This window comes from Euleptes europaea, chromosome 2, assembly GCF_029931775.1.
Source record: "Euleptes europaea isolate rEulEur1 chromosome 2, rEulEur1.hap1, whole genome shotgun sequence".
Taxonomy (NCBI): domain Eukaryota; kingdom Metazoa; phylum Chordata; class Lepidosauria; order Squamata; family Sphaerodactylidae; genus Euleptes; species Euleptes europaea.
The window spans coordinates 101013090-101037103 of record NC_079313.1 but is presented as its reverse complement, the minus strand read 5'-3'; the positions used below and the strand labels follow the sequence as shown (position 1 = coordinate 101037103).

General features: G+C 39.8%; 1 protein-coding gene across 6 annotated transcripts in view; it reads right to left on the bottom strand.

The window, feature by feature from the left end:
• PPP1R12B (protein phosphatase 1 regulatory subunit 12B) overlaps positions 1-24014 on the bottom strand; it is a 144591-nt gene that overhangs the window by 98355 nt on the left and 22222 nt on the right. For 5 of the 6 annotated variants that reach the window (XM_056845088.1, XM_056845086.1, XM_056845087.1 and 2 more), the window contains 6 exons: positions 21639-21783; positions 17296-17370; positions 15790-15866; positions 13626-13765; positions 3265-3377; positions 2287-2487 (listed from right to left, as the gene is read on the bottom strand). In XM_056845088.1, coding sequence (XP_056701066.1) covers positions 2287-2487; positions 3265-3377; positions 13626-13765; positions 15790-15866; positions 17296-17370; positions 21639-21783 — 751 coding nt within the window. Of the gene's footprint in view, positions 1-2286; positions 2488-3264; positions 3378-13625; positions 13766-15789; positions 15867-17295; positions 17371-21638; positions 21784-24014 lie in introns of those variants that run through there. The other variant, XM_056845092.1, reaches the window with a different exon arrangement.

The window sequence follows — 24014 nt, the reverse complement described above, 5'->3', positions numbered from 1 at the left end:
TTTGAAGGCTTGGCTTTCTACTAACAGTCCCCACTTTCTGAAAATTGTTATCTTTTGTCAAGCTTCTTTAGGCTGGCATTATGGAGAAAAGGCTTGGATCCAATGCAGCATTCTTCTGCATTTTAGGGGACATTTCAAGCTGAGCCAGGAGGGAGGAGATGAGAAGCTGCACTTCAGGGGCAGAAATCCTGCCTGTGGAAAAACTCTGTTAAATCCAATCTCAAGTTTGCCAAAAAAAAAAAAAAAAAAAAAAAAATTGCTCATCAGTTTCCAATCACAACTTCTTCATTTATGGTTATTCTGGTTTAAAAAAAAGATTTCAAAACTCCAGATATATAATGATATTCAAACAATAAGGAAATCATAATTTTAAAAACCTGAATCTATAAAGTTTTCAACCAATATACAAATGTTTAGCAAAAGAAGAGTTTCTGTCTAAACAACCCCTATTTTCTCCAATACTGTAAGCCAAATTTTTGCTATGCACTATCCCCCGGGACTAAACTGAGAAGAGAAACCATTCAGTATAGTATTTCCCTGTTACCCACAAAGGTTCTGAATTTACAGGAAGAATTTTTAACTCCAAGCAAGTAGAATTCCAAACCAAAAAAAAAGCCCTCAATAAAATAAATCCATCTGTTGAATTCATTTACCCAAAGAAAAAGTCTGAAGTGTTTCGGAAAACACACCCCACTGCTTAATACAGTGTTGTCTGTTATACATATTAATTGAACTTAATATATACATTAAATTATGTATAATAGTCATGAGTATTAATTTGCACTTCTAATTATGCCATTACTGGGTATAATTAGAATCTGCCTGAATGGTGCTGAAGTGAAAAACCTACACAATGCAGTCTAGTTAGGGCCTTTCCATTTTCTTTTACACACACCACAATACTGCATGGTTGTTACTCACAAGGTATTCAAAATTATTTGCTGACAGTAATACTATGGTTTGAATCTCAGTCTCTCTGAACTCATATTTCTAGTATTCTGATGTTAGGAAAATGTTGCATACATACACACACATGTGCTTCAATCTAGTATAAGTATTAAGACTGTGACAGTGGAGCAGAAAGTGGAAGAACGGGTGTCACAAGTCCTGGCTGGACAGTCCTTTTACATTGTTGGCAATACCATCATGTCATTAAGAACTGCTTTCAAGGATTTTCCTTTTTTAAAGTTGCTTAGAGGCTGAGCATTTCTCCACCACACCAACGAAACAAGGTTATCAGAACTGATTTTTCTCGTTCAGAAAAAGTGTAAGAAAATTCAGCACTTCTCACCCCACAGTTTCATGATACTTTTGCTTTTTATGCTCCCTCTGTAATTCTAAATCACACATCCCCACGTTCCCCCAAACCCCCTTTTTAATGGGGCCACATAAGCCTTTGCAGCAGAGCTCCTGACTACCTCCCCATCCAGATACATAAGGACGAATTACTGGAAGGTGCTAAATTCACGAGGGATAGCCTCTGGTAGATGTGGCAGTGGAAAGTGCCAACAAGTCACAGCCAACTTATGGTGATCCCACAGGGTTTTCAAGGCAAGAGATGAACAGAAGATTTTTGCTTGCCTCTGCATAATGACCCTGGAATGCCTTGGTGGTCTCCCATTCAAGTACTAACCAGAGCCAACCCTGCTCACCTTCTGAGATCTGATGAGATCAGGCTAGCTTCAGCCATCCAGGACAGGATGATAGATCTACTAGCCACAGAAGCTAAACTGAGTCTCCATTTTCAGAGCTCATGTACATCTGAATACTAGCTGTTTAAGGGACCTTCATGTCCTGATTGTGGGCTTCCCAGAAGCATCTGGCACTGTTAGGAACAGGTCCAGATGGACTTTTTTTTTACCTAACAGAGAACAATTGGGGGGAGAGGCCATGGCTTAGTGGTAGAGCTTGGCATCTGCTTGGCATGGAAAAGGTCCCAGGTTCAATCCCTGGCATCTCCAGTTAAAGGGACTAGGCAAGTAGGTGATGTGAAAGACCTCTACCTGAGACCCTGGAGAGCCACTGCCAGTCTGAGTAGACAATACTGACTTTGATGGACCAAGGGTCTGATTCAGTATAAGGCAGCTTCAGGTGTTCATGTGTGTTCAATTCTTATGTTTGTAATTTATGACAGAATACAGGACTCTGGCATAGCCTCTGGCCTATGTGAGTATTAATACTATGGGGAAAAGTCCACTTAAAAATATCCTGAAATACTCTTAGCCTGTACTGCTCAAGGTAACTAGTCAGGAGTTTCAAAGACGGGGAAACCATATTCCTCTGTACCTTTTCTTTGTCTAATAATGCAGAAATTCGAGGGGTTGAAGAAGAGCGATAGATAGAACCACCCTTATCTTTCAGTGCATCACGAGGAGCAGTGCCTTCACTTAGAGTGTTCTGACTGCTAGTCTTCCGCAGACTTAGCCTCCAAGAAGAGGGAGATTCATCCTTTTGCTCTTCAGATTTGTTGAGCAAAGAAGCAGTAAACTGTAAAAAAGAATACAGAAGACTGTCAAAGGTACATCAAGGTGACTAACCTCCCAAATAATTTCACTACACCAACAGTAACTTATAAATATAAACACAAAGGGTGGGATCCAAGCTAACCTGTCATTTCCACCAATTTCCCCTTTCCTGCTGCAACTCCCTCCCTACCCCATGTTATTCTTCGACGTTCCTTATCCCCTCCAGAGCAGAGTTTCATGGAGATCAGTGGGATGAAGTGGGAGTAGAAAGGCATGAAAGTTCTGTTCTGCTGATGGAGAATTGAATTTGGATCCAAACAAGGTCATGCATAAAACTGACAAGCTAACATAAGTGTGTGTGTATGTTAAGTACTGTCAAGCTTCTGACATATGGCAACCCTATGAATTATAACAGGATTTGGGGGACTGGGTGTGTTTTTTTCCACACTCAAACAAATTATATTGAATTTATCTAAATTATCCAAGCTTTGCATCTGAAGTTTGTGCTCTTTATAGATGAATTCGTCATTTAAAAGTGATGTGTACAAAGATGCATTTTGTGGAATACAGAATATGTAGGAGGATACAATAGATGTTTACCACATATTTATAATGTATAGGATTAGCACTCTTAACACTTAAATTAGTAAAATTGATAGTGTATACATTTATAGCAAAAAGCAACCTAAGGTTCAACCTGCAGTGTAGTTCAGCACTACAGTCCTAAGCAGAGCTAGTCAACGGACTTAGAAAGGTGCAACTCTGCTTATGATTCCACTGTAAGTCAATTTCCACTTACTTTTCTGACAGGAGCCATAGTGAAGGTGTTATGCTCAGGTGGTGGCACTTGTTCAGTGATGAGAGTTCGGGGCTCATGACTGGAGTGGTTAGCAACAGACTCTTCCTTTCTCTCTAAGAAGATAGAAAATAGCATGGGTGTTAACAGCTGTGACTACTATACCAACACACTTCCAGATTTACCAGGACATCTGCTCCTGATATTCAGGGCACAGGCCCTCTGTTCTTTGGACCTTAAAGGTGTGCTGCTCAAAGCAAGCAAGAATAAAGTAGTATGGGTTGGATCCTACGCACCATGAATGGAAGATACTTGTGGACATCTTCCCTACTATTTTTCTCCAGCAGTGTCTTGTGATCCATCAAAAGCTGATGCTAGTCAGGGGAGCTTCAAGGACAAAATGCCATGGAACATGTGGTGCTGCGGTGAGAAGGGAAAACTGCATTTTCTTCTTCCACCAGCAGGGTTCTATGACATTTTACTCACGAGGATTCCCCTAATCGCCAGCCTGTTATTCTGAAGAGACTAGAAGGTAGGAAAGATCTGCTTTTGGGATCATGAGGCCTGATATGCCTGGCCACTTTTCCAGGGCTTGAACAAAGAAGTAGTTTTGTTTAGTCACAACACAAATTTGTTTGAGATCTGTTAGCTATCATTATATTCCCAGAGAGTATTTCTGTAACCCTGTGACAGTTAATGAACTCATTCATTGCAGAAGAATGAATAATTAACTTAATGTTAAGCATGTCTACTGCAAAACTCTATTTAGGCCATTTTTTTCAAACAAAAGGGTAAATAAAATCAGGTTGCATGCCTGTAAAGATTATTTTTGTTCATCTGTGAATTCATACTGATGGGCTTTGTGCCTGTACAGAGTTTTGTCTCAGAGATGTATAGAGTTAGCTTTAGGCGCAAAAGTCCCCTCCCCTCAGAAGCACAGCTTATACTGTGCATGTCTAAGGGGAAGTAGTCTCATCTTCCCATTCAATTCCTTCCAAAATTAAGGGAAGGTGGATGAGTTGTATAAGTGCACAGATGATCACTCAAAGAACAGTTATAGGTATGCAATATATTTTTACTTCTTTGGGGTCTCTGCACATCACACATATGGGTGTAGACTAGCAAGATGAAGGTGGAGAAGTGTATATGACAAGAGTGTTGAGCACTGCCCTGCCAAAGATCATGTCTGCTCTGGCTCTGACATTGATGGTTTAGGTGGAAGACTGGGCCCAGGTGGTTACTCCACAGAGCTCAGAAAGTAGAATCTCTCTGCTAAGGGCAGATTATGTGTTAACAGATTTAGTGGAATTAACTCTAAGTGTCACAGAAGAGGAGTGTGGGTTTGATCATAGCAGACCTCAATAATACTTGTAAGCCAGTAGTCAAACAACTGTGAAGATGCTCTCTGCCCTTTCTTTGGGCCTGAGTAGCAAAGGAAGCGGCTGAGGCAATTCTGTTCAGGTAGAACAACAATGCTGTCTGAGCATCCAAAGAATGCAGGGCCCTCTCAAGGGTTGGAATCAGAAACTAGATAGGGGAAGATTAGAACTTGGTTGAGATGAAAACCAGAAACTGCCTTTGGAAAAATGACAATATCTGGGGGTCCTACTACCTTGTTCTTGTGTACCTGGAGGTAAGAAGGGTCTGAGCACAGAATTTACTTGCACTTCTTGCCAAGGAGACCAACACCAGTAAGTGCACACATGGCCAATGGAGCCAATGGCTTGCCCAGTTGAAGACAACCACACAGGTGCATCCTTCCTGGGAAGGGTAAATTACCTACAGTAGAACCCTCAGTCCTTTTGGGAGGGTGGCAGCAATTATATGACTGCTTTCAGTAGAAGGAAGTCCTTCTTGAGGAAAAGGGTAGAGTTGGGGGTGTACTTGAATACCCTAGAGTAGGTGAACAACTCTTATTGAATAAACCAGCTTCATAGGAGTTATGACTACAGGCTGTTTCAACGGTGTTAAGATCAGCGGAAGTACTACCACTGGTAGCCAAAAGCTGCAGTATCAGTTCTGATTGAAGAGGTGTAGAAGTGGCTGCCAGGCAGGACACAGTGGCCAAAGGCACAAATGGGTAAGGTACTGTATACAGGTTCTAGGGGACACGTTGCTATGCCTACAGTGCTGGTGCTACACACCATGATGACCACAGCGTGTGAGACCACAGGTGCACATGTGCTTGGGATATGTGGATAGGTGCCTGCGGAAGTCCTCCAGTTGTCCTTCTGAAAACAAGCCAACCAGTTGGATATCTGAATAGAGGTGTCCTGTGAACAGGGTTTCTGGGACAATGATGATATTCTGAAATTTTTCCTGTATCATTTACAGTTCCACTAACTGGAGGAGACAGGACAGGATTTGTGAGGCAGAAAACCATGAAGGAACGTGCACTACAGGGTCAGGAGATTGCTTTTCCATTAGCTGTGGTTGTTGCCTCTCCTTTTGCTTCTTGTTTTTTTCCAGCTGCTGGTGATCAAGCCTAACATTTTCGTAGCATGTCTTTGGTACCAATGGGCCAAGTATTTCTTTTCAGTGGCTTGTTCCATGAATTCTCCCCCTTGGGCATGCACAGTCTAAGCCACATCTCTGAGGGTAGAGGAAGTGCACACCTTAAAAGACTGCTCTAGAAGTTTCTGAATTGAAGCTCTGTGCAAAGCCCAGTGTGATGTACAGAGACCACGAAAAAATAAATTTGACTTTCAATTAAAAAGTATTATTTGATTAGTGTTCCTACTGAATTCCAGAACAAAACCAAAATTGGTGGCAGAGATTCAGCCTCTTTCAATTCAGAATGGATCCAAGAATGTGTCCAAAGGCGATCTGAATCAGGTCCTTATGTGTAGCGATGACATCAAGGCCAATGCAGGGTCTTGGACCATCCTGTGGTTTTCACGATAGGAATAAGGCTTTCCCCAGCTCCCTGCATTATCTAAAAATACTTACTGGTGTTGACAAGACAACATTACTGTATTTACTGTGATGAGTAAGTTCTGCTTCAGAGAGTACTATCAATAGCATAAAGCACTGCTCTGTTTCTGTACTTCAGAAATATACAGCAATAAATACTAAGTTTCAAATTAGTAAAATGTAGGGGGGTTTTTGGAGGGGAGATTTAAAAGATACACAGCCTTTTCCACTTTTGCAAAGGGACATACTGGATCAAGGCTCTTGAGGATAAGCAAAGAAGAACTAACGATACCTCTTACAGTCTTTGCACTTCGGTACATTTGGAACTAACCAGCTCTGCAGCAATTACATGTACCCCTTTCACAGTGTTAAAGCAAAAGCTGTTTGACAAGGAAGTGAGGCAACTACTAAATTCTACCATTTTTACAGTGAAAGAGGGATTTTTTTTGCAGTTGCATAGGGGACTTCTGTCCAAGTAAATCTACGACACAGAGGAATGTTATGATGTCAGATATTAGAAAGCAAGAACTTTAAGCTCTTATTGTAAGCCGTCCTGAATGCAAAGGGGAGTGAGATATAAATTCTAAATACATACAAACATCAAATTTAGTGTAAAAAGCAATGCACGAGGTTGCTAAAGTTTGCAGCAGAAAAGGAGAAAAACGTAAGATTCTCTAAGGAATTAAATACAAACAGAATGCTAATCATCATTTCACTGCTTCTCCATACTTGGCCTTAAGATTTGTCATTTTCAGCTCCTGTACCAACTCCCCTTCTTTGTAAGTCAAGTGCATTGGTGTTAGAAGAAAAAACAATATATTGAGGAGGGAGAGGAAGAACTGTGTCACTTGTCAGCCACCCAAGAGGGGCTCATGTCACTTTTACAACCATATTCCTTTTTTTTTTATATATATATAAATTTTATTGGGTTTTATACTAGAAATTTTCCATTGCATTAAACAACATCTATGACAATATAAAGTTTCAATTCTAACCTAAAGTTGTTATAATTCCATAACATATAATAAAGAAGAAAAAAAAAGAAATGGAAATTTTTTGACTTCCCCTTCACCTCTATCTTCCTCTTAATAAAAAGTTCATCCCGTCGTAGTTAATCTAATCTTAATAAACTATCAATACCATATATAAAAAAAAACCATAATCTGTTAGTAAATATAATTATGCTTATTCATTATAAAAAAGACCAAAAATAATCCTCTGGATCAGATTAGAAAATATTCTTCCATTCTTCCCAATTTTAACTCATATTCACAATAATGCATCCACGCCCCCTATTCCCCCAGAAACCGAACGTCATTTTCTTCATTTAGAATAGCTGTGAGTTTTGCCATTTCTGCCACTTCAAACATTTTAACAATCCAGTCTTTTTTCTCAGGAATTTCTAACCCTTTCCATTTCGCTGCATAAAGCAGTCTCGCAGCTGTTGTGGCATAAATCAAAAAGGTTCTTTGTGTTGATAAGTCGTCTGGAATCATACTCAATAACATCATTTCTGGTGTTTTGGGTATATTCTTTTGTAGTATTAGTCTCAATTCATTATAGATCATGTCCCAAAAGTCTTTAGCTTTGTCACAGGTCCACCACATGTGATAAAAGGAACCAATTTCTTTGTTACATTTCCAACAGATAGGGGACATTGTTTTATAAATCTTTGCAATTTTCTTAGGTGTTAAATACCATCTATACATCATTTTATAAATGTTTTCTCGCACTGACTGTGCTTTTATTCCTTTTAAATCTTTGGACCATAGTCGTTCCCATTTATTTAAAGCAATATCATGTCCCACATTTTGAGCCCAATCGATCATAGTTGGTTTAATCGTATCCTGCTCACAATATATTGTTAAAAGGAGATTATACATTTTAGAAATCAGTTTTGTATTATTATCTAGTAAAATCCTTTGAAAAGAAGATTTTTCTTTAGAAAAACCTTTTTTAGCATCTTGTACAAAAACTGATTTAATTTGGTAGTATTGGAGCCATTGTAAATCATCCTTAAGAAGTTTAAAGTCTTTTAGTGAGCATTTCTTTCCGTCCCAATTAATTAGATCTTGATAAGTAATAAATGTGTCTGGTCTAAGTGGGCGCAATGTTAGCATTTCTTGAGGCGATATCCACATCGGTGTTTCTGGTTCCAAGATGTGTTTATATCTCATCCAGATACGAAATAAAGAGGACCTGATTATATGATTACGAAATGTTGCTTGTAACTTAATTTTATCATACCACAAATAGCCATGCCATCCACTTAAGTTATTATAACCTTCCAAGTCTAGCAAACGTATATTTGACAAATTCATCCAGTCTTTTAGCCATACTAAAGCTACCGCTTCAGCGTAGAGTTGAAAATTAGGCAGTGCTAAACCTCCTCTAGTTTTTAGATCCACCAAATATTTATAAGCAGTCCTTGGTTTTTTCCCTTGCCAGATGAAGTTTGAAATGTCTTTCCTCCAAGTATCGAAATATTTAGTGTGTGATATTATTGGCAAATTTTGGAATAAGAAGAGCATCCTTGGTAAGACATTCATTTGAATCGTTGAAATACGTCCCATTAGTGACAATTTTTTATTTGACCATATAATCATATCAGTTTTGATCTTACCCCATAACTTGAGGTAATTGTTGGTTATCAAATCTTTATTCTTTGCAGTAATCCAAATTCCCAGGTATTTAACTTTGTTGGCTTTCTCCCAACCAGTATATGATATAAATTCCTGTTGCTGTGTTTCCGGTAGATTTTTAAATATTATCTTTGTTTTTTCTTGATTCACTTTAAAGCCTGATATTTTCCCAAAATCGTCCAAAGTCTCCCGAAGTATATTCATTGACTGTGTTGGGTTCTCCAAAATTAACAGTAGGTCATCCGCGAATGCTCTCAACTTAAATTCATGTTTTTTAATTCTTAACCCGCGGATGTCCTCCATACTTCTTAGTTTCACACATAGTGGTTCCAACACCAACAAAAATAAAAGTGGAGACAAGGGACATCCCTGTCTGGTCCCTTTCGTGATTTGGCAATTATCTGACATTGATTCATTAACCAAAATTTTAGCCTGTTGGGAGGTATAAATAGCCGATATACCTTTCTGAAAACGATCTCCAAAATTCAATTTATCCAAAATCCGTTTCAAAAAGTTCCAGGAGACCATATCAAAGGCTTTTTCTGCATCCAAAAATACAAAAGCCGCAGTTTGTTGGATATTCTGGTCATAATATTCCAGTGAGTCTAGTAAAATTCTCACATTGTCTTTTATTTGCCTTCCTGGTATGAAACCTGCTTGGTCTTCGTGTATAAGATCCTTAATGAATTGTTTTATCCTACATGCCAAAACTGAAGCAAAAATTTTGTAATCCACATTTAACAGCGATATAGGTCTATAATTGGATGTTTTTTCTGGATCTCTTCCTTCTTTAGGTATCAATGATATAAATGCATGCGACCAAGTCTCCGGGGATGTTCCCTCATCCAAAATTGCATTGTAAAGTGAGCCAAAAAATCCAACTAAATTGTCACTAAATGTTCTGTAAAATAGTGCAGTAATTCCATCTGGTCCAGGTGTTTTATCCGTTTTTTGTCTCAGTATTGCTTCTTGTATTTCTTCCCTTGTTACTGGAGCTTCAATACATTCTCTCTGGGTCATTGACAAAGCTTTCATCTGTATTGAATTTAGAAATTTTTCTATTTTCTGTTTTGAAATATTTTCTTTCTGATATAACTTAGAATAAAATGAAACAAATTCTTTCTGAATTTCTGAAGTTGAATAGACTGGTCTTTTAACAGTTTGGATTTTTGTTATAACCTTTTTTTGGAATGCGTCCTTCAATTGTGTTGCTAAAAGTTTTCCTGGTTTATTTGCATATTCAAAATACTTTTGTTTAGCAAGTTTCAAGTTTTTATTCATTTCCTCCATTATTACCAAATTTAATTGATGTTTAGATGCAGAAATCTTTATTTGAATTTCTCTTTTCTCCTCTTCCTGTGTTACCGTTACCAATTTCTGTTCCAAATTTTGTAAATTCCAAAGTAAATTGTTTGTAAATTGTAATTGAGTCTTCTTCCAAGCCGAATGTTTCTGTATCATAAAGCCTCTCAGAACAACTTTGAATGCATCCCAAACTGTATTTAAAGAAGTTTCCCCATTAAGATTAATTTCAAAAAAGTCTTTCATTAAAACCTGTAATTCCTTATGTATCTTGTTGTCTTTTAGAAGTTTATCATTCATTCGCCATCTAAATGCTTGTTTATTGTTCCAATCAAAAGTAACAGGATTATGATCAGAAAAAGTTCTGGGTAAAATATGGATTTTACGTAACTGAGTGAAAATTGATTTACTGGCCCATATCATATCGATTCTGGAGTGTGAATCGTGTCTCGCTGAATAAAAAGTGTATTCTTTAGCAGTTGTATTCATTGTTCTCCAAATGTCTTGTAGTTCTAATTCTGAAGCCATAGTAAAGAAAGTTTTAGGTAAGCATCCGTCATTGATGTCTTTTGCTTTTGATTTTTTGTCCAATGATGGGAGAATAACTCCATTGAAATCGCCCATCAATAAGATTTGATCTTTTGCGTGTTGGGCTATCAAATCATGTAGATTTTCATAGAAGGATTTTTTCCCTTCATTAGGTGCATAAATTCCAACCACTATTGTCCTTTGTCCCAATATTTTAGTTCTAATAATTACAATTCTTCCTTCATTATCTTTGTATAATAGTTCTGGACAAAGACTGGGGTGGGCATAAATTACCACTCCCTTTGTTTTAGTTTTAGCTGAGGTAATAAATGCTTGTCCAAGCATCTGTTTCTCCAAATATTTTTTATGCTTTGAAGCTATGTGAGTCTCTTGTAGACAAATTAGGGAGTATTTATATTTCTGTAGATATTTGAAAATTCTAGCCCTTTTAGTTTTCTCATTCAGTCCATTTACATTTCAAGAAATTGCTTTTGCCATAATGTAGTATTTTTAACAGAGTAAAAAGTCTATAATTTGGTACCTCCTTCTGCACCTTGTGCCTCTTCTTCTTCCTCTTCTTCTTCCTCCTTCTCCCCAGATAGTTCTTTAAGGTCCATTTTATACTTTCTCAGAAATTTCCCCACATCAGCTTGAGATAGAATTGTCGTTTTCACTTCCTTGTAGGTAAAAGCCAAACCTTGTGGCATGATCCAACGGTATTTGATACCATTAGCTTTCAATGTAGACACAAAATCTTTGTAGTTGTTCCTCTGTGAAAGTAGATGCCTTGGAATATCCTTCAGTAATATGAGAGGGGAATCTCCTGCTGACACTGGATTTTCATAGTGAATCTTCATAATCTTATCTTTAACTCTAGTGTCATAAAACACTATCATCAAATCTCTTGGCTTAGATCTCCTCATTCTAGCAGGTAATGGTATCCTGTATACTCTGTTAATGGCTTGTTTTAATTCTTGTTCATCTATCTGAAATAAGTAGGCCAAATTTGGTAGTGCAGTTTCTTTATTGTCTCCCATCATGTCTGGAAAGTTGCGTATACGAAGGTTAGTCTCTCTCACTCTCATCTCCATCATTGCCATTTGATTTTTTGCCGCCATCTGGTCAGTTTGTATTGTTTCAATCTGTTTTTCTTGACTTGTTAATTTTTTCTTTGTATCCTTATGCTCATCCATCACTTTCTTAATTGATGCATCCATCGCTTGCATATCTGTCTTCATAACAGTCATTTGAGTTTTTACTTCTTTCAAGTCTCCTGTAACCACATCCAACTTCTGATTAATAGCTTGGGATGCTTGACCAAGATTTGTCATCATAGAAGTCAACTGTGCCATCTGTGTAGACATCTGTTCAAACTGTTTATTTGTTGCCTCTGTTTGTTTAGTTAGCATGTCCTGTAATTTTTTTTCCATGGTTGAGGTTTGTAGTGATTCCCTTAGTTTAGTATAGGCAGGGCTGTGTAGTGAGCCAGAACGGGGTCGAGTTCCCGACATTTACATTCAAAAGAAGCTGGTAAAATACATGTCCACAGACAGGGCCTTTAAAGTACTAATTAAAAGATAGTGATTCAAACATCAGCCTTATAATTTTTTCGGGTTGAAAAGAGTCGAAATTAGCTCTAGAATTGCGTTTTAAAGTTTTGAAATACCAGTGAGTTTTTTTCGGTCGCTCTAGGTCGGGCTGATCAGGAAGTATACAGGAAGTTGCTAGTGCCGTGGACCTTCTACCGCCTCTTCTCGATGGTTGTTCCTTCAGGAATGATTTCAGAGTAACTCGAGTGCGACGCGTAATCAGTCCTACGACTACTTCCTGTTGTTTTAGTTCCGATGATAGAGAGGGTGTTATAGAGGGTCTTCCGTTCCAGGCACTCCCTTACTGCAAACGTGGCAGGATATTCTTTTCGCCGGAAAATCAGGAAGAAAAATCACCCTCCCCTTCCCTTGGACCCATTGGTGATAATTCTTGTCAATCAAAAGGTATCCTTCCGACTCTTTATTATGGTTTAGGCTGATCGGATTGATAAGGCTCCTGTCGCTAATCCCGATGGCTAACTCAGATCAAACTTTTTCAGTTCGGATTAAGGAGGAGTGGGGGTCCCAGAAATATTCTTATCAGCCCCCCGTCTGTTCAAGTTTCCAGCAGGTAGACGAAGAGTTCTTTTGTACTCACTTGGGTGTCAAGAGGTGAGGTTCTTTTCTTTATGTAGTCCTTATGTTGGTATTAAGGTGGTGGAGGGTGGAGCTTGATGCCTAAGTTGCGTTTTGGCGATGTCCTTCCCTAGTGCCCTCGCAGGACCGGCGTCCAGGGCTCCGAGGGGCTTAAAAAAGCCCCCTCAGAGTACCTAGGAGGTCAAACCGCGTTTGCGGGCTGCAGGGAGTTCCTGCTTTCCAACCCACTTGCAAGGGTCGGATTGGGGTATCTATGTACCCCAAAAGTAACGCAAACTTGGATTTCTCCCAGGACAGCCTGGGGAAATGGAGTGCTCTCCCCAGCAGCACCACCGGAAGTCTCTTTTACAACCATATTCCTGGCAGCACTTTCAAATTCCAATCGTCCTGCTACAACACATTGCTGTCTGAGTGCAGGGACGACGTGCTATCGCTAAGATGTTCTGGATCCATGGTTAAGTAAAGAACAGCTATGCATCTTTTACAGTATAAATTGAATGGAGATCTAGAAAGACCCCAAAACAAGGGGCAAACAGCTCCACAATGGAACACAGAAGTCTTTTCATAAATAAATATTAATATTTCAAAAATACTCAGGTAACATGGTAATCCTAAATATATACTATTGAAAACCTATTTTCTGCCATCTAAGACTGATATCTATCTGCATGGATCTTACATCTCAGAGCCTGAAGAAACTTTTCAAGATGTTTTTGTATACTTGGGGGAAAACTGTGAATTCACGAATTCTCCAGGCAAATCCTAATTTTAACAATTCTGTAAAGCATATTACCTGCCTCTTTTTCAGTATCTGATTCTGAAACATCATCTTCCTCAGCTTCCTCCTCAGAGCTGGAGCTACTGGACTCTTTATTCTCCTCTTCATGGTCTAGGGATTTCAATGTGTCTGGCTCATAAAGAATCTTCCCTTTGCTGAGACACAAATTTTTAAAGATATATTCACCACAATGAAACAGTAAGCTAACTAGTCAGTCAGATTTACTACAGCGATTGCCAGGAAAAGAGTACAAATATACATTATCTACATTATAAACACAAAATAAGTGATTAATAAAAACCCAGATAAAATATTCTCTCTAAAAATATGGCCAACATTTTAATAACTTAGGATTTAAAATTATTGACTATACCCACCTTTTCCGAGCGAATTTTGATCACTACAGAACAGAATTTAGCTACCTGTAACAATCTATTAAGAACTCCTTCCCATATGAGGTATTTCAACTTCTCCATCTTTGAGCGAAAATCTATTGTATTAAGGAGTGGGAAAATCCATTTCTGGTGCAGTAAGCTAACTAAACAATGCACTGTAGGAACTCACAATATAAGAATACTTCAGATCACTGGTACAGGCCATGTACAGAAACTGAGATGGGAAGGAGACGCCAAGGGGCATGGGAAGTGCTAGTTCCTTGTATGCCCCCATTTCCTAATTCCTGACATTTCCACCAGAATCACATCATGCGAGTAGCGAAATAAACCACACAAGATGCCAAACAATGTCTAGTCTAGACTCAGCATATGCACTATTTGAAGAGAGACATGTATTTGTTAAAAGATCTAGATATGGCAGAGTACAGCAAAGCAAACAAAGCAAAATTTCATTGACTGGAAAGGTATGGGAGGAGATGGACAATAGGTAACACTGATCTATACAACAACTAAAAACACTTGCCCAGTAATTCATTTCTATGACAAGCTCATAGCTACTCCTCTAGCTACATCTGTGCTGGGCCCTGTGTTGTTCAACATCTTTATCAATGATTTGGATGAAGGAATAGAGGGGATGCTTATTAAATTTGCAGATGATACTAAATTGGGAGGGGTAGCAAATACAGTAGAAGACAGAGCCAAGATGCAGGATGATCTTGACAGGCTGGAGAAATGGGCTAGAACTAATAAAATGCATTTCAACAAAGACAAATGTAAAGTTCTGCATTTAGGTAGGAAAAATCAAATGCATAATTATAGGATGGGGGAGACTTGTTTGAGCAGTAGTGTGTGTGAAAAGGATCTTGGGGTCTTAGTAGACCAAACACTGAACATGAGTCAGCAGTGTGATGCTGTAACTAAAAAGGCAAATGCAGTCTTGGGCTGCATCAACAGAAGTATAGTGTCCAGATCACGCGGAGTGATGGTATTGCTTTACTCTGCTCTGGTTAGACCTCAGCTAGAGTACTGTGTTCAGTTTTGGGCACCACAATTTAAGAAAGATGTAGACAAGCTAGAACGTGTCCAGAGAAGGGCAACAAGGATGTTGCGGGGTCTGGAGACCAAGTCCTATGAGGAAAGGTTGAAGGAGCTGGGTATGTTTAGCCTGAAGAGGAGAAGACTGAGAGGTGATATGATAACCATGTTCAAGTACTTGAAGGGCTGTCATATAGAGGAGGGTGCCGAGTTCTTTTCTGTTGCTCAAGAAGGTCGGACCAGAACCAATGGGTTGAAATTAAATCAAAAGGGTTTCCGTCTAGACATTAGGAAGAATTTTCTAACAGAGTGGTTCCTCAGTGGAACAGGCTTCCTCAGGAGGTGGTAAGCTCTCCTTCCCTGGAGGTTTTTAAGAAGAGGTTAGATGGCCATCTGTCAGCAATGCTGATTCTGTGACCTTAGGCAGATGATGAGAGGGAGGGCATCTTGGCCATCTTCTGGTCACCAGGGGTGTGGAGGGGGGAGGTAGTTATGAATTTCCTGCATTGTGCAGGGCGTTGGACTTGATGGCCCTGGTGGTCCCTTCCAACTCTATGATTCTGATTCTACAACATCAACTGGTTCTAAGCTCACTGGACTCTGAGTCCTGCCCTGTTCCATGCCCTGTTAAGTTCTGACTTTTCAAGGTGGTTCATTTCTCCATTTTTCCATCTGTTCTCCCCCACAACCCCACAAGACATCATGCCATAAGATACTCATGCCATATACTTTTAGACAGATAAGCTTACTTTCTGAAGAGTCCGCTTTGAAGTTTGCCATTCATATCAGCTTCAATTAGCTTGTTTCTTGTCTCTTCGCTACGCAGCTGCCAAACGCATAATTGAAAGGCCGTTTTAAAGAAGAAATAATGCCTGGTAGGTCATTTTATTATCTGGTATGACAAAATAGATTCCATACAAATGGAAACACTGCAACTTGTTTAATTGCTTAGTTCTTACATAAGGCTACAAGAATTTATCACCAGGAAGCCATACTATTGGAGTCACACTCCAAACCATTTAATCCAGGGGATGTCCCCCTCGGCATCCTCTTCATCTTTCTTTTTAAACTGCAGCCTCTTCTTCCCCCCCATACCTCACAGCTGGTTGCTTCTGAAATTCAGGATCATCAACTTCACTGGCTGCTTCTAGCATTATGGGAAAAAGAGAAAAAAAACCCTCTCTCTTTTCTCCACTATAATGGAAATCACCACAGCTAGAAAATAATCATTCAATTCAGAGTTGGGCTTAGACCTCTTCAAAATGACATCAGCCCTCAGACCTTCCAGCCTGCTACATCTGCTGTTCCAAACAGATGGCCCTCAGCAGTACCTTTTTGGAAGGTGCAGCAAAAAGATGCAGTGGGCAACAACTCTCTCTACAAACTTGCTTCATTCACGTTCTTCAAGAATCCAACTCATTAGGTTTTTATGTTAACAGCAAAAAAAATATCCATGACGGTTTACTAATTGCTGTTCTGTTAATATCAGACATATTTTGTAAATGGATGGTGGGGTGCCAAACAATACTGCAGCAAAAATAATGTATTAAAAGTCATAAAGGAGATAAGCAAGGAAGAACCTCCTGGCAAAAGAAAACCAGACACAGTCTAGTGCCTGGACAACTATAGGCAAAGTTTAGCTTACGGCCAGTCCACTTTTTCCAAACAGCCTTACATTACCAATTCTACCTCAAACATGCCATTTCCCTCATTGCAGAGAACTCTTGACTCTTCTGCAAATTCCTCTACACAGCTCAGCTCCTCGCTTCTCATTTTGGAAATGTCAGTTTGGCAATTTCAAGTAACCATAAGTATGCATGAGTTTAACTGATTTGGACAAATTAATTCAGGGTCAACCTGCAAGTTAATGGGAGATCCATGATCTGAGAACCTTACATTTTTTAACCATAAAAAGCAATCATACTTACCCAATTTGCATCTGTTCCAATGTACTGGGGCAGCAGGAGTTATCATTTTCTTGCAAAACCATTTTCCCATTAGAAATATCCCACCGCCGCCACCTGAGGGCAGTGGCAATCCCAATCCAAATCCTCCTAAACCCTCCACGGATGCTTTTAGAAAATTAAACAAATATATTCATGGATTTCCTACATTATATGTCGTTTGACCACGTTTGACCACGTTTGACCACCAATGTTTGCCTCCAAGACTAGATCTTCTTACTTTTGCTTTAAACCCAACAAGAGATAAGACCAGAGAATGGCTAGTTAGAATGAGGCTAAGAAGGGACTCACCATGTTCTGCTTCTTCTGCAGCATCTCTAAATGTTCAACCAATCCCTCATCAGCCACATCAAATGGTGTTTGACCCTGATGATACGTGCAATTAGAAAACAAAGGCATTATACAGGACACTGTTTCATTAGTATGAAAGGAAAATTTCTTTACTGGTAGAAAACAACAACAAACAAAAAAACCAGCCTACAGCATTACATATCCTAGAACTTCATAAAACCTCAGGATTTGACAATGTAATTTTCCACACTTTTTTACTTTATACTGGGTGTCAAGTATAGTTAGTATGTGTTTAGTTATCTTTGGTAATATTAGTTTGTATAAGCCTGATAAAGACATGGGGCAAAAAGACCTGAAAGAACTTATGACACACACAGAGAAGTATTAATTCTTGGCAAAGTTGTAAAGTTCCCAACTGCTTAACCACAGTTCAGAGACAGAGACTGGCTGCAGCACTGGGCACACTCTCTTCCTTTCCCCAGTTCAAAATTCTCTGCCCATGACCCAATAAGCTTAACTATGTTGAAATGAGTGCATACATCACTATTAACTATGGTTAACAAGTTGCTAAACAGGGTGGTCTGAATAAGGGTTTTCAAACCTAATTCAGACCTTGGTTAGCATTAATTTGTTTAACTAAGGCCAGTGTAGACAGACCCTTACACCATGACTAAGAGCAGGGGGAAATCTAAATTGGAGAAGAGATAGGAGAAAGGAATGTGTGATCTCACTGCTTATTCCCGATCTTTTAACTATGGCTTAAAGTTTTAAGAGTTTAAATCTACACCAGACTACTGTGTGACTAGCACCACTATCAATTTAATCCAAGATTACAGTAATATCTAACAGGATTAATGGAGCATTATTAACTCTGCGTGAAAATGATCAGCCAAAGGTACAAGAACCACACACCCAAGTCAAAAGCTGGAATCGCAGAGATCTATGAAATTAAATCATTCATGCACACCTCATTCTGCAGGAAGACTACCAACCCCAACCCCCAAAATGGAAAGTTAGAAGCAGGATGGCAAAATGCTGAGTAGGGGGGCTGCCTGACATACTGTCCTCCTGGAAGGAGGCATTAATACGCCAGTCAAGAATCCAGCCAATAAGAGTTCAGGTTTCTCCCAGCAGACCCTGACCAGTCAAAAACAAGCAGAGATACAATTACAGCTGGTGACTTTCCAAAGTTTTTGTAGGAGCCGGAAATACTGAGTTAGAATTAGCAATCTATCAGGGGAAGGAGCTGACAGTTGCAGATCTTCCCTACTTTGCTCCCCCGCCAGAGGAATTTGATTCCCAAGACCACATGACCTGCATGCAGTAACAGTTACACAGACTGGTGGTCTGCAGTGAGGAATGGGGGAAATCCCTCATTCCTGCCCTTCTATCAGTAGAGCTCCGCTAATGAAAGAAGCAGGAGGGAGCTTTTTAACCCCTTTTGCTGCTTCACTGCAGCTCAATGACCTTTGTGGCTATTACTCCACCCAGTTCCAGTGACCACAGGAATAAGCTTTCCTACACATGGGACTTCTACTGGGAAGGGAGAACACAGATGAGCCACATCCTTGGGTGAGCAGATCACTGGATCCAATACATTGACTGAAACTGAATAACAAGACTGAAAACTCTGGTACCTCATCTGCATTTGAATTAGTACTTCTGACTACTTTCAAATTAGCAGGCTCCAAATTAAGCTGAATATGAGTAATATGATCTGCAAATTCAACAGCAGCATGCTGGAACCTGGTCCTGGATTTTGCCTCCTCAAAAAACTGACAGGGCAATCCTATGCAAAGTCACCCCAATCTAAGCAGATTAAAATCAGTGGGATCAGACTGGAGTAACTCTTCATAGGACAGCATTGTGAATCACTAAACAAGCTGTTGAGAAATAATATAATGGTGGCCAACTAGACAGTTTGGGCACCTCTCAACATAGCTTCTACCAGTAGTTTTTGTTGTTGTTCGTATAGCAGTGGAATCCATTCACTAACAGATTCTTCATATCTGAGCCAATTCCAGGGCCAAATGTTGTTCACTGGATGACTTAGCTAACTGAAACCATTGGAAGGTTATTGTGTCCTTACAGACTGCCAAACACACAGCAACCTCCCATCAGTTAATGGTATAATGAACATCCACTTATTTATCAATCAGAATAAGCACTGATCCAGATGCCTTGTCCCACTAGGCCTCTAAAATACAAACAAGGACCTCTAAGATACAAACAAGGACCTCCAGGAGCTTTGCAAATTTGATGACTTAATAAGCGTTTCATTTACCAAACTTGCATGCAGCATCAAAAGCAAAGATAAGATGTGCTACTGGAATGAGCCACTAGAGCAGAGGTGGGGAACCTTTTTCTGCCATGGGCCATTTGGATATTTATAATATCATTCGCTGGCTATACAAGATTATCAACTTAAAAATTAGCCTGCTATATTCTTGAGCGGTCCTAGCAGCTCCATAGCTAACGACTCTTCTTCAAGGGGGGGGGGGAAAGGTTCCTTTTCTTGGCAAAACAAACTGACATCCATCTTGAATAGAGGCTATTCCTGTCCGTGGAGGAGGCAGATCACCAGTCTTAGATTTTTCTGAGCTAGAGATCTGCCAGGACCCACAAAGGGCCAGACCAAATGATTTCGCGGGCCTTATACGGCCCCCGGGCCTGACGTTCCCCACCCCTGCACTAGAGATTCCTGCAAAGATCATGGCAGGCACCCCATGTCACTTTCCCACACCCAATGCTTTATCTCCCCACTTCCCATCACTTCATTAGCCAGCAACTATCCCCTAAGATAAGGTTCTCCAAAATGCCAGCTAATCCCTGGTGACATTCAAGGAAGAGCCTTTCAAGGCAACTTTAGCTCAGATATAGCTGAAGAAAACTATGCCTCTCACCATTCCCAAACCTTGCAACTCATACAAATTCTAATATTGTATCAGCTTATTACTCTCCCAACTCTACACAACACAGATAGGAATTATCAGAAGAGCTGGGGGGGGGGAGAGAGAGACAAGGATCTTTTTTCTTTTCCTGCCCCATCCCTGTCTAGACTTTCCCCGAAAAATTTCCAGTGGAAAAATTGAGAATGTAGGGGAAATCGGAAAAAAACAACTTACACAATATTTTCTCTTTCAGAATAGAAAGAAATCTGTTTTAACACAACTAAAAATTCTGTAATGCAGTAAGTATGTAAGATAATTACAGTTCCTTTATGCAACAGAAATGTACCACTCTTAAAATCACTGTTCTACTTCAGAATCTTCCATCTGCAACATTTCAAAAACTGGTCTAGATTTGGAAATACATGCCAAATCAAGAAATAAACAAAAGGTGTACACACAATATTAGAGAGAGCTTTTTCCAATTCATACAAACTTTGTTTTCTGAACGCCCCAGAGATAAAAATTAAAAATCAGAATCAAGACTATCCATTGTTAGTTATCAGAAAGAATTATTGTTTCTTGTGAAGTATACGCTAACCCAACTATTGCCTCTATTAGACGTATGTTCTAGGTTTTCATATTCTATGTGCTCTGCAAGGGTTTATCCAACCTTAAGAACTATAGTGTTCATGGAGCTGTAGCAGACTGTCCTAAAGACCAACCTGATCAGGAATAGGACCCATTTTTGTCCCCCTGCCCCCGCTTCCTCTAGGAATTTCTAGAAGAGGCTGCAACTATGGTTGTCATACGTAACTGAGAATGGAACAGCAATGGTGGCAGCTGCCAAACAGCAGGGCAGCTATTAATGATAAAATTTAAAGGAAGCTTAAAACCTTAATTATCTTAGCACTTGAAGGATGGTGATAGACTTACTGGACCTTTCCTTTTACAAATCCTAGAATTTTTCAAGCTTCCATTTGTTCTAATCCGAATGACAGTTTTCAGCTTCCATAATACCAGAGCATGATACAAAGTGGGCGGTGCCTTTCCTCATTAATGAAAAACTGGAAAGAGGCTTGTCTGAGCTTTATGCCTGTCATGTTGCAAAGGATGGGTCTCAATGGAGCTTCTGGCCCTAAGACGTTTTTCAAAACAAAAATATAAATGGTTCAAAGCAAAATATAAATGGTTCAAAGCAAAAATATAAATGGTTGCCACACCTAAAGCAAAGAAATTCTGTTTCCAGCAAAATATATTTCCAGATAAGGAATATAAAGGATGTACTTTATGCAATCTGTTTAGCTTTAGGCTCAAACACCACCACAACAGGCTAGCCGATCATGTGTGCAATTTAATAGCATGACTGGCTTGCCAAGGAATGCAGTCAAGATTTCTAAAAGAAAACTGTCTTCACCTCTGAGGATTATTATATTTAGTCTGAGGCTCACTAACCAGCTTGTTCCTGATGTCCATGTCACAGAGTGCTTCAGTCAAGATAGAGCAAGCTTCCTTCACTCCCCAGTGTGCAGCAGCATGGAGTGGAGTCCAGCCATCGTTGTCCTGGACATTCACATCAAGCCCAGCTTGAATCAAGAGCCTAAGGAAAATAAGCCAGTGAAAATGCAGCAGTTCAGTCATGCAGGTAAACAGGCCCAGTGAACAGCATGCAGCAGCTTCCTGAAAGGGACTGTCTGTCCCTGTGCCACAGACTAGCGTGGAAAAGCAGACAGCTTAAAAAGGTCAGATTTAAGGTAAAGTTAACAGCTTCCAATTAATGCAGCTGGTGATGGTGACTAGTTCTGATAAACGCCGAGACCTGGAGACGTGCCATCAACAGAGAGCAGTAGGCAAATGAGTTCTAGGGAAGAGGCTTAAGTGAGCAGAAGCAGATCTAGGGACAAAAAGGAAAAGATGCAGGATTACATCTCTCCAGTGCATTTTCAACTTTTGAACAGGTCATGTAAATAAATATAGTTTTTGAATATTTGATGTACCTGCAGCTCTCCAGAGTCTCAGGAAGAGGTTTTGCCCAGCCTTCCTAACAAAATTCCTTCTAATTGGAGATGTCAGGGATTAAGAACAGGACCTTCTGCAAAACATGTGCTCTGCCACTGAGCTATGGCCTTCACCCTTCAATAACAAATTTCTACATAACATTAAAATCGGAGTATCGTTTCCATATTGCTTCAATTTTCAAATTCCCTGCATCCATGCTTCATTTCTGATCAACTGTTGTAGCATGAAATGATGACGCTAATTTTCTCCACCTTCCTGCAACATCCAAGAAGGAAAGCAGGGAGGTGGGCTGATCCTACAGACCCTTTCGGAAAGGAGAGAAGGGCTGGGCAAGTGAATATGATGCTGCACTCTACAAGTCAGATAAGGCTGCTTTTACGCTGCTCTTCATCCAAGGGGCCAACATTCCTATGGCAACTGTACATTACTGTAATGATGCAGAAAGACAAGTTTGCTGACTCTCATCCGACAGCTGATCCCACTAATTGTTTTGTTCAGAATGCAGAGTCAATATTCAGAAGTTCTTTGAAACTGATTACGAAGAAGGATATGATAAAGGAAAGTAAAATGATCACTCAAAAGTTTACCACACACTTTACCTCTCTGCATTTTAGAGCTTAGTTTAAAAAACTGGTGCCTCCAGGAGTTAATGTAGAACCATTTTAAAAGCCACATGTTGAACTGGATTCATATGCTAACACTAAACAAATGGTGGAAGCATAAAGAACCAGGGTATCATACAAATCTAAACCCAACAGGGACACCTGCCAATTGGTGCCATGCAAGTAGAAAAATGAAACACTTGTGGATATAAAGTAACAGGGATAAATTAACAATTTTAAAGACATTTAAAGAGGATTTCTAGAGTAAAGAAAAGGTTGAACCACCGTACTGACATGAAAGTGTCAGCTAGCAACCTTGTCAAAGAAAAGAACTACTGAAACTGAGAGTATAATGTCCGTTCTCAAATATTAATACTAGCTGCACTCTCAACTGGCCACAGTAAGTGAAGTCTTGCTCTGGAAAAGGAGCACAAAGCAAGCAGCTTCACAAAGTGCGACAATCAAGTCAACTGATAACTTTCCCTATGGTTGATAAGCAGGCAAATCCTTCATACTTACACATGCAAAGCCAATGCTGCAGTAGCAGCTAAGCCTCTACCCTGCAGCTACAGTCCTACCCTGCAATTGCAAAGCTTGGGGCACAAACCTGATCCATTAGCCACCTGCAAAGATAGCTATACATTACCCCGGGGCCACTATTAAATTATGTGCATCTTACATTTTATTGCCTGGAGTATGCAAATAAGTAGACAACTCCACCTTGAGTCCTTTCTCGAGAAAACTTGGACAAGGGTATAAATAAAGAACTGAAATGCCGCATCTATTTATCCTTAAAGGGTCAGCTCCAGAACACAGTGAGGTCAGGTATTAAGTACAGGTCCAAAACCCTCTAAGGCCCACTAAAACAAGAACTCAGCCACACTCATTTTACTAGGAGGCCAGGGGTTGCATCCAGTGTGCATAGTCTGCATCTTTCAGATTACAGAAGCTTGTAGAATACCTGAACACCTGAAGCTGCCTTATACTGAATCAGACCCTTGGTCCATCAAAGTCAGTATTGTCTACTCAGACCCGCAGCAGCTCTCCAGGGTCTCAGGCAGAGGTCTTTCACATCACCTACTTGCCTAGTCCCTTTAACTGGAGATGCCGGGGATTGGACCTGGGACCTTCTGCATGCCAAGCAGATGCTCTACCACTGGCACTAAATCTGTACTTAATCACAAGAGAAGATATAAACACACACAATCCC